This window comes from Setaria italica, chromosome II (genome assembly GCF_000263155.2).
Source record: "Setaria italica strain Yugu1 chromosome II, Setaria_italica_v2.0, whole genome shotgun sequence".
Classification (NCBI taxonomy): Eukaryota; Viridiplantae; Streptophyta; class Magnoliopsida; order Poales; family Poaceae; genus Setaria; species Setaria italica.
In genome coordinates this window covers 18523400-18534872 of record NC_028451.1, presented here as the reverse complement: position 1 = coordinate 18534872, position 11473 = coordinate 18523400, and the positions used below count along the sequence as shown (strand labels likewise).

At 45.6% G+C, this 11473-nt stretch overlaps 1 protein-coding gene across 1 annotated transcript; it reads right to left on the bottom strand.

Annotated features, from left to right (window-relative positions):
* Nucleotides 1–3087: 3087 nt before the first annotated feature.
* On the bottom strand, nt 3088–4364 carry LOC101770237. Its single transcript, XM_012843624.1, has 2 exons — nt 4090–4364; nt 3088–3700 (listed from the first exon to the last, which is right to left on the bottom strand). The coding sequence occupies exons 1-2, from the start codon at nt 4362–4364 to the stop codon at nt 3088–3090; spliced, it is 888 nt and encodes a 295-aa protein (XP_012699078.1).
* Nucleotides 4365–11473: the final 7109 nt, after the last annotated feature.

The window sequence follows — 11473 nt, the reverse complement described above, 5'->3', positions numbered from 1 at the left end:
TTGTACCATGATTTTGAGGTCTTTGACATTAGCTGGTCATCAGCGACCGAAGTCTTGGTACGTTCGTCGATCGTAGAGTCCATTCTGGAAGAACTCAATGACGTCTGTTTTTGAGATGTCAACTATGGTAGCCTTCTTTTCGAAAAAACGTCGCAAATAGTCGCGTAAGGTCTCACCTTCCTTTTGCTTCATTTGACCTAAGTCAATCTTGTTGCCTGGTCTAGCCATGGAGCCGGCGAAGTTGTTGGTGAAAGCCTTTGTCAAATCTGCCCATGAGTCAATGGACTTGGGTTTGAGTGACTCAAGCCAGGTTAGTGGTGCGGGTTCCATACATATGGGAAAGTGAATAACTTTGGTGTCGTTATTGCCCCCGGCTGCTTGGACGGCTAGCGAGTAGCATCGTAGCCATTGAATTGGATCTTGTTTGCCATCATACTTGGTGATTCCAGTTGGCTTGAACTTCTCGGGTAGTTTTGTTTCATTACCCGGTTTGTGAAAGCAGGAAAGTGGTTGTAGTTGTCGACTTCTCGCTCGCGCCGACTGTTGAGGATTTCTCGCAGATCACTAAAGTTGGATGCTTCATGGTTCTTCTGAGTGGGGTGAAAACTTTTAACCGAGTTGGTGCAACTGACCTCGCCAACATCCTTATGGCGAGCTAGGGCCTTGTGCTTGCTTGGACCTTGGCTGCGTTGCCGAGGTTGGTTAACTTCATTGCCGTTTCTTGGGGCATTGTTGTTGTTTGCAGCTCCCCGGCTGCCTTCTTGGTGAGCTGTGATGCGAGGAACAGATGGAATCGGTGATTCTTTGTCGAGTAACTTGTAGGTTTGCTCCGCGAGTTGTGCGATCAGTCCGTTGCCGCGCTGCACGAGTTGAGCTGTGGCTTCATTATCCCTATCCTGAAGCATCAACGTTGTTAAAAGGTTGATTGAGGTGATAGCCACGAGTGGGGTATTGTGCTCCTGAGCCTGAACTGCGTCGAAGGCCCTTTCAAGATTTGTAATGGGAATATTTGTAGCCATCGACTGCCGTTGCTCGGCTCGAGTAGCGTTGCGCGTCGTTCTTTGGTTTCTTTGCTTGGAGGTTTCATTGTGAGGGGTGTCAGCTGTAGACTCATCTTTGGAGGTGTTGTCGAGTTGTCCTAATCGCCTGGGGGTTCTGTTCTGGCTAGTACCCAGGTTGTTATTCTGAGTAATAACAAGTATCTCCCTGTCCGGGTAGTAGCTTCCGGAGCTTGACGTTGCTATCTCTGTGGACCTTTCCTCGCAGTTGGAAGTGAGTGGAACGCCTTCTTGATATGGGAGGTTGTCTATATGGGCGACAAGGCGCGAGTCGTAGTCGCGGTCAAGAAGAGATGGTCGCAATCCTGGCCAGTGGACGAATCTGCCTTGTGATGTTGAAGTTATTACCAATCCTTGGGCTGGACCAGATAATGGTATCTCTGGCGAATAAGACGAGTCGGAGTCGACGTCTTCATCGTGCCCGAGTTCAAGTTGGGTTCAAGTAAGAAAGCCTTGGTGAACTCTGGTTGTGTTGCGGAGTCCGTGCGGGAACCGCTTTGAAATCGAAACCGACTTGGGCACTAGCTGGGACCGACTAGTCCGAAGCGAAGTCACATCCGATGCGTAGTCGAATTCGAACTCGTCAATTTTGAAACCTTAGTTTTTTCTGATCAGATCTTCTGATTTCTTCTCCTGAGCGTTGATGATCTAGTGTCAGAACGAACCTGAGCCATCGGCGATGCAAAGCCAGGATCCGAAAACGAAGGTGGTGCCCGCTTCGATGAAGAAAATGGGCTTGATGATGACCTTTGCCATTGAGTTCACGCTGAGAAACTCGACGAGTTCCCCTACCTGGTGCGCCAGCTGTCGATGTTTTAGTCCGGCAACCCACCTAGGGGGTACCTTAGGTGGTCTTTTGTGTGGTAAGGATCGTCGAGAATCAAGGAATCAATGGTGACGCAAGGAACACGATTTAGACAGGTTCGGGCCACTAGATCGTGTAATACCCTACGTCATGTGTGTTGGTTGTATTGATGAACTGGAGTTGTTGTTGAGGAGGGGTCCCTGCTCGCCCTTATATACACGGGAGGGCAGGGTTACAAGTCTGAGTCCTAGTCGAGTACTAGTACAGAGTTCTACTCGGTAAGGCCCGAGTAGTTTTCCATATACATACTTGACTAGTCCGACTGGGATACGCCTATCCCTTGTTCTGATCGTGTCCGAGTACGCCCCTTAGTGGGCTATCCAAGGCCTACTCGTGGGCCTGGGGTGCATGCCCGACAAATGGTCTCACCATAGACGTGCCGAGCTACGAAGCTGCTATGTAGCAAACTTGAAAAACTGCAGGCCCTTTGGGAACTGACCAAGGGCAACGGCTAGGAGCCATTGGAGTCAGTGGGGCGTAGGAGCCGTTGGGTCTGGTTCGGCCGACCCCTAGTAGGCCCCCCTGACTACCAGCTTTGGCCCACGACTCCCAACAGTCATACGGTGACATAGTGGGGAGGCCCGATGAAAGTTTTCTCAGACATGCTCAAAAATAATTTTTCAAAGTATTTTGCTCAAGTCATTTTATTGTTTTTGAATTTTAAGAGAAACTTTTATGAAAGGGAAAAAGGGCTAAAATAAATTCTAGCATGCAAATGCAATTTGGAAAAGCAAATATGTAATTGGAAAAACCAAATAAAGGAAATCCAAATTTTGAAAGTTCAAATTTGAGATAACTACCGATTTACCTTCGGCAAGGGCTCACCATTTTAAGTCCTTTGAGCGGGACTTCCTCCATAGCCTTTCAGCTTGTGGATGGGGCATCCGGTATAGGAGAAGAAGACATGGATGACTGTATGTCCTTCACCCTCCATACCTTCTGAGGTTTCTTTGGTTTTGTGGCTGGAGGTGTGGCTGGTTTCTTTTTGGACTTCGGGGCCTGGTTCTTCCATAACCGCAGACTTTTGTCCATTCTTTGCTCTTCCTTCTTCGTGAAAGCTTTCATGAATGGGATGAGGCTGTCTGTCTTATGAGGTGTTACTTTGACTTCATCGATGCCTTGTGGATTCGGTCCGTACTTGATCTTGATCATAGAGCATTGTTCCTACTTGGGATGGAAGTTGAACTTCTCCTCTTTGCCATTAATGTTGAAGCGGATTTCTCCAGCTTCAACATCAATGTGTGCTTTGGCTGTGCTTAGGAATGGTTGCCAAAGAATGAGCGGCTTCTCTTTTGTTTTTTCCATGTCAAGCACCACAAAGTCAACATGAATGAAGTAGTCCCGGGTTTTCACTGCAATGTCTTTTGCAATCCCTGCCAGATAGCGGACCGAAGAGTCGGCTAGCTGGAGATGCATCAATGTGGGCGATAGGTGCATGACGTTCAGCTGGTCGAAGATGACCTTGGGCATCACGCTAACGCTAGCCCCAAGGTCGCATAGGGTGTGGTCGAAGTGGTGTGTCCTGATCGAGCATGTGATCATGGGACACCCCAGATCTTTCTTCTTTCCTAAGACTCGGTTGAGTATAGGCGCACTACACTCTTCCATGAGCTTGATGACTTTAGTGGTGGGCAGAGGTCTCTTGCTGTTGATGATGTCCTTGATGTACCATGCGTACATTGGTACATGCATCACATCCAACAAGGGGACATTGACATGTATCTTCTGGATCATTTCAACAAAACGAGCAAACTGCTCATCCATAGCCATCTTCCGGCTGTGAGTAGAAAACGGCAAGAAGCTCGTATCTACGAAATCTTGCAGGGTCGATTCCATTTTAGGTTCCCTGTTGTCTTCCAGAATTACCAGCTCCTCTTCCTCTGCTGGTTCCTTATGTGCTTTTTCCTTCCCTGCATGGTTAGGGTATGGTGGATCATGAGTGGACTTACCACCCCTCGTGGTCACCGCATTTACTTTGGAAGGAACAACAAGGAATTTGAGCTAATTGGGTTTCGATCATTTTATTAAAGCTCACTTGATTTTTAAATGCGGAGGAAAGACTTTCAATTTTTACGTTTATGCTTTCCAAGGTCTTATCATTGGCAGCAAGCTTTTTAGACAGAGATTCATTAATCTAAGCTTGGTTTGAATTATAATTATTGTTACCTCCCTGGTAGTGTGGGGAGCGACTGGTTCCACCCTTGACCTCCTTGAGGACGGTACTCGTTATTATTGTTTGTCATGTAAGCGATGTCTTCACGGGTCTCAGGCCAGTTGCTCCCCGAGTGTCCTCCATTTTCGCAGACCTTGCACGTGAGGTGCGAGTCCACGGCTTGAACAGGCTTGAGCATAAGTTCTTGAGATTTCTCCCGTTCGTCCATACGCTTGAGCAAGAGATCTAGCTTAGTGGCTAGCATGTCCGTCTCTTTGACAGTGTGCATGCCCCGCGTACGAGGTTTGAGTCATTCTTCACTCCACCCCTGATTGGAGACCATCTTCTCGACTAGAGCCGTAGCTCTGGTAATAGTGAGGTCAAGGAAGGCTCCTCCAACAGCAGCATTAAGATGGGCTCGTGCTAACATGGTTAGCCTATTCTAGAAGCTTTGGAGGATGGGCCAGTCATCCATCCTGCGGTGTGGGCAAGCAAGGATATATTCTTACAGCCTCTCCCACGCCTCTGGGATCGTCTCCATGCTTGACTGCTGGAAGCTGAAAATTCTCCACGTAGGGCATTGGTTTTGCCCAACAGGAAGAATTTAGCGAGGAACGCCGTGGAGCACTTTGCCCATGTGTTGACAGCATCCTTGTCCTTGATGAACCACTGTTTTTCTCTCCCGATGAGGGAGAACGGGAACAGGCAAAGTCTAATGGCATCTTGGGTGACTCCTCTCATTGTGACCATGTCACAAAGGCCAAGGAAGTTTTGGAGATGAGTATTTGCATCCTCGTTCGGCTTGCCATAGAAGGGGCTAGCCTGCACCATGTTGATGAGGTTCGTCTTCAGCTCGAAGTTCACGTTGTTGGTGGAGGGGATGGAGAACTCACGTTGTTGGTGGAGGGGATGGAGAACTCACGAAGAGTCTTTTCAGCCATAGCCTTAGGAGTGGATGGTGCTGGAATGAATGGTTCAGTTGCCGAAAGAGCGATCTAAGGAGGGATGATGCGAGGTTGGACCCTTCTCACAAGACACTCCAGATTCTCGACGAAGTTGGTCGACAAGTCAAAACCGGTCATACACTACCCTATTTTCATCCATCAGGATAAAACAAAGACAAGTTAGCCTGTATAAGCAATGGCTATTCCTTAGTCACAACCAAACTCTTTATAGGTAGAACACCGACAGGTTGAATACAAAGCCATACCAAGAGCCGGAGGTTACATCTCCAACCGACCTGAAGAATAGCTTAGCACTACTAGAATTTAAACTCTAGCCTAGCTCCACTAGCCTAAGGATTACAAGAGTAGCAAGAGAGAGAGGGAGAGAGGCTTCAAGTGTGTGGTGTGTGTGAAAGGGGTGGTCTCCTCCTCTTCTAGGTAGTTGAGGGTGGTTCCCAGGAGGTATCTCCAGGGAATCTTCTCCCACCACCTTCAAGAGTCCACCAGCGACCGCGACGTGGAAGAAAGGGATGAGGGGGCACTGTCCAAGTTCGGCAAACCCTTAGGCAAGCCGCGTCACCACCGCCTTTGCCAGGTGGGCCATCCTTTGGGCCTTGGTGTTGATCCTCATGGACCCATGCTAGTTTGGGCTGGTTTGCTCTGGCATGTGAACCCTCTTTGGTATTCGTGCTTTGCGGAGAATGATCTTCAGTGTGTTTCTCTGGTGTTTGTGCAAGTTTCTATTTCTGTACAGATTTGTATCCCTGAAATCACTTATTTGCCAATACATGTGCAACCAAAAATCTCAATGATGTCGGCTCTTTCTTCTTTTAGTCCTTTCAGCATTGCCTCATACTCAATCTGATTCTTGGTCAACGATTTCTTGAATGGAAAGGCACATTCGAACGTTGCCTCCCGAGGTGACACTATGTATAAGTGGACACCACATCCTTTGTCACATGATGATCCATCAAAGAATAAAACCCAAGGAACAAGTTCAGTCATGTCTACTAACTCATCCTGATGATGTACGATAAAATCAGCCACAGCTTGTGCCTCAACAGCTTTAGCCAATTCATATCGTAAGTCAAATTCTATTAGTTCTAAAATCCATTTGCCTAACCTTCCTTTCATGATGGGGGCTGACAGCATATATTTTACAACATCGGCTTTGCATACCACCATGCACTCAGAGGTCAACAAATAATGGTGTAGCTTGGTGCACGAAAAATACAAGCATAGACATAATTTTTCAACTGTTGGATACCTAGTTTCCGTATCTAAAAGCCTTCTGCTTAAATAAAAGACCACCCATTCTTTCCCATCAACTTCTTGAACCAAACCGATCCGATCGCCTGTTCATCAGCCGATAAGTACAACTTGAATAGTCGATCTGCTTGCGGCACAATCAGGACCGGTGGTGATTTTAGGTATTTCTTGATTTCATAAAGGACAACTTGTTGCTTTTCTCCCTAAACAAACTCTTGATCAGGCTTTAACTTCAATAATGGCATGAATGGTTCAATACATGTTGGTAAGTTAGATATGAACCTCCTGATAAAGTTAACCTTCCCAATCAAAGATTGCAACTCTGTCTTGTTTGTTGGCAGAACAGTAGTGTTGATACCTTTGATACTCCTTTGGCCAACTTCGATTCCCCTGTCGTGTACCATAAAGCTTAAGAATTCTCTAACCAATACACCGAAACCACACTTGTTTGGATTCATCTTTAAACCATGCTTCCTTGTGCATTCCAATGTTTTGTGTAGATCAGCCAGATCCTCTTTAGGGGATTTAGACTTTACCACTACATTATTGATATAGATCTCCACAATTATGCCGACGAGACTATGAAAGATATAATTCATAACTCATTGATAGGTCGCACCAGTATTCTTCAAACCAAATGTCATGACCACCCACTCATAAAGTCCAAGAGCTCCAAGACATCGAAACACAGTCTTTGGACTATCTTCTTCTGCCATCAATATCTGATTGTATCTCGCGTTTCCATCCATAAAACTCAAAATCTTATGACCTGATGCTGCATTTTGGCAACAAGCATGGGGTACTCATCCTTTGGCATAGCTCTATTTAGATTGCAAAAATCTACACAAGCTCTCAACTTTCCATTCTTTTTGATAACGAGAACAATGTTTGAAACCCACTCTGCATACCGGCAGCGTCTGATGAATTTAGCTTCATATAACTGGGTGATTTCGGCCTTAATGCCTTCTAATAGCTCCACTTTGAATCTTCTAGCTTGTTGTTTGAATGGCCGATAGCCCGGCTTAATAGGTAGCCGATGTTCTACAATGGACCAGCTTAACCGTGGCATTTCATAGTATTCTCAAGCAAAACAGTCTCGATATTCTTTCGATAACTCTATTAACTTTTGTTGAAACTCAGAACATAACTTGGAACGTATAAACATCGGCCTTGGCCTATCACCTGGACCCATATAATTCTCTTCCAAAAGGTGAGCCGACGTAAAACCTTGTCCTAACTTTCCTTCAATGTCAATAGTCGCAGCATCTATTAGGACTTCCTTTGATGAGCCGACTGCTTGGATCGGCTTAGTGTTTGATGTTGGTCCCACCGGGCATGCCAAGAGCGTGTTGCTACAAAATCTGGGCTTCAGGCTTCTACGTTAACAACACGAATGACGTGGGAGATATGCTTAACTCTAGTGCAGGCTCCAAATTGGCTCATGAAGGTGCAAGGCGTGCTAGTCAATTTGACCTGTAATTGACAAGGAAAACATTAAATTCCTGAGACAATAGGTGGCGAATCCTTCAAGCTCATGGGTAGGCGTTACTTTGAATAAACACCATTAAAGTCAGGTTTTTAGTGTAATCATGTAGGGTAAATAAATAGAAACATTAATGGCATATGCCATCGGCCATATGAGCCGACATGCTAAGATAGATACAGGATAAAACAACAGCCATTAAAAAATGACTTGTCTACCATGTGCTCATCAATTAAACTAACATATCTAATTAATATCGTGAGCCGATAGATTGGACTTAACCAAGGCAGTATGGCTAAGAGGGCATTAACTTCGATTCATTAACCTAAAAGACTACAACATGGCAACAAGACCTCGCACGCATAGCCATCAGCTCGGTGACATCATGATACTACTGAGACGGATGGATTGGACCCAACTAAGACATCATTGGCTCAACAGTAGTAGTCTGACGTTAAAGATCCAAAGGCTAGTGATTTGAGGGGCATGCAAGATCAAACAAGCTGATACGATTAGATAACTGGTGAATGCTTAAACAAGATCAAGAAGCCGATGAGAACAACCTAATCAAATCTAAGCCATTCGATAACTATGAGCACTTCAAAGACAAAAAGAATATTAGACAAAGCCTAAAAAGTTATGTCTGATTCTAAGCAACTCGATAACTAGCCTTACACTAAGAGATTAGAATATTGGATGAAGCCTAGAAAGTTCTAATGACTAATATAGATAACGTAATGACCAGGTGATGGTACTTACAAGCTCGCCTGAGATCGAATCCGATGCAGCCCTGCGTGCAAGAAGAAACTCGTCGGTTTCTACTCTACTCCTACTCCTAGGGTTTGGTGGCGTGGTGCCAAAAAAGTAAAGGTTGTATTGATTGATTGACGATTGTTCAATACAAAGCTCATGGGTTTGTATTTATACCCTAGAGCAAGCTAAAATCCTAATCGGTTACGATATGAACCGTTACAATGATTCTAAAAACTAATAAAGATAAATCTCAACACTTTCCCTTATTTGGTGGAGTCGATTTTGCTTTGAATCGGATTCCTCCTAGTCTGCTATCGGTTTCTAGAATATGGTCATCCGTGGTTGGCCTTGGTCAACGTCAGGTGTCAACAGAGTTTTCTTCTGCAAGTTCATCGGCTGTCAGAACCTTATCCTCATCGGTTGACTCTAGTCAAAAACTGGTGTCAACAATTTTGGGATTGAGGGAGTATGTTGCGACAAGAGAAAAATTTGAATACATTTCTCAAGTCACTATATACTCCATATCAAAAAACATGTCGTTCCGCACAGTTTTGAAAAAAATAAGGAAACAATGCAATTACCTTTTTGCCCTTCCTCCAATCAACCATCTGTCTTGGCCGCGCACCTCTTTGCGGCAGTGGCGGGAGCAATGGTGCCTCTGCGTGATTGGCTGCATTGATTTGTCATCCATGAAGATGTCACCACCTCCACCCCATTAGAGCTCCTCCCCATGTCTGTCTCGTCAAATCCCTACCCCACCGCTGCTCCTTCTGACACCCCGTCCAAGCCCCTTACCGCTAACAATCCCGCCCCAAAGCTGACGTCACTGTCAGTGTTTATACTCGGCAACCTACTGAGGGGGGTGCCCAAGGTAGTGTTTTGGTTGTTGGGGCTCATTGAGATCTGAAACTTGAAGGTAAATGCAGACACATGATTTAGACAATTATGGGCCACTGAATTGTGTAATACCCTAGGGCCTGTGTGTTGGTTGTATTGGATTGCTTTGGAGGAGGGTCCTTGCCTCGCCTTATATACACGGGGGCTGGGTTACAGGTCGGTTGGTTACAAGAATACTAGTCGGATATGACAAGTCCTACTATATTACATTGAGTACTTTCCTAATCCTGGACTAGTTCCTGCCTGTCCATGTAGATCATTCTGCCTTGCGCCATGGTCTCCATGTCAGATGCGTCTCATTGTCCAGCACCATATTTGGGACTGTGCAAACCTTCTAGTGCGCCCATAGATGTATGTATGACAAGCCCCCGAGTACATTTTAGTCAAATGCAGCAATTCTGAGTACCTTTTGTTGATCTTCACCGACTACTTCGAGTACTTTGTTCGGCCGAATCTTCGAAGGTGCTCAAAAACTGCCATGAGGCTAGAATGTGCTCTAGCCCCATTTATCTTGAACTCGTGGTCTTCAACCTTGAAACTTGCATTGTAGTGCGACAAAAATCGCACTCCATATGGAGTAGCCCCTGAGCCTTAGGTTGAATCGAAGAATGAGGCTCAGAGTCAATCTATAATTTGCTTCACTTTCCCCTTAAAACCCAAAAGAAAAACTTTTTTGTTGATGGACACATGGCATGCAGCCTCCGCCTCTTTAGCCGACTAGTTTGGTTGGCATAAGGGTCAAACTTGGTCAACGTGACCATCTATTGGAATATCCTTATCTCTTCCTGAAATAAAGGTATCCCTCAATCTGTTGCCAATTTTCCAAAAATCCCTTAAGTCAAAAAACATCCATTGCACAATTTTTACTGTGCCGCTATTATAAATAACAGTGGAAGTTATCCCTTCCGTCTTACCTTTGCCATTCACCCTTTCATCTTCCACACTGTAGCCCTAGCACCGCTGTTACTTCCTGATCTCCGAGTGCAAGCGCCACCGTCTCCGACCACTTTCTCAGCCCCTGAGTGTATGCAACTGAAGACACTTCTGACATCGAGGATGGGGAGAAAGACTGCCGCATCCAAACTGGCCGAAGGTGAGAAGAAGAAGAGATCTAACAAGAAAAAGGAACTTTAGTTGTCAGCGCCCAAGTATGGCAAGACCAATAAGACTGCACCTTCCAATGCTGTTGTTGCCTAGAAGCGGTCGAAAACAACAGAGGAACACATTAAGGCGCTTGTTGCCATGAAGCTATTGCAAGAGCAGAGCATTGTTCACTAGAGATCTGCCCTCGGAGATGCTTGTCCACTGGAATCATACCCAAATGAGATGGTGATCTTCCCTCACTTCATCGAGCGAGGTCTTGGATTGCCCACCTCCAATTTCTTCCGGGACCTTCTTGATTATTACAAGTTGGAATTGGTCCATTTGAATCCCGATGGCATTTTCCACACTGCAATTTTTGTGAACTTCTGTGAAGCGTTTCTACAAATCAAGCCCCATTTTTAGTTGTTTCGGAAACTTTTCCATGTCAAACCGCAGCCCTCAAAGGATCACACACTTTTGGTCGGAGGCGCCAGGATCCAGATGCGGGAAACAATGAGTAGTCAGTATCTAGACTACGAATTGGTAGATTCCAATGTAGGGTGGAAAGAGAAGTGGTGCTATATTGGCAACCATGATGTGAAATTACCCAAACTGACAGGCCACCAGCCCTCTTGGAATAACTGGTGGCTTGATGAATCAAAGCACGGAGATTGCCTCCAACTACACGAGCTGATCGACATGATTTCCAAGTTGAAGCAGCAAGGGCTCATTGGAATTGGTGTAGCATTTAGCTTCATGAAGCATCACATCTAGCCTCTACAGCAGTGATGTCACTATGGTTATGAGTACACCAGCCCTAATGATCCATCTAGGTTCTCCCGAGATGACATTAGTGCGGATGAGATCATAATTAGGCTCGGGCGAATGTTCAAGAACATGGGAGGGATCCTGACTATTGTGCGGGAATTCAGCGCCTCATGCCCACCAAAGCATGTAAGTACTCATGGC

What these genes read in the sequence shown, in the direction of transcription:
- LOC101770237 (XM_012843624.1), bottom strand. Translation starts at nt 4,364, where the DNA reads ATGCACACTGTCAAAGAGACGGACATGCTAGCCACTAAGCTAGATCTC. An exon ending in CTCCCCACACTACCAGGGAG is followed by an intron (nt 3,701 to 4,089) that starts GTAACAATAATT and finishes TTCTACTCACAG; the next exon opens with CCGGAAGATGGCTATGGATG.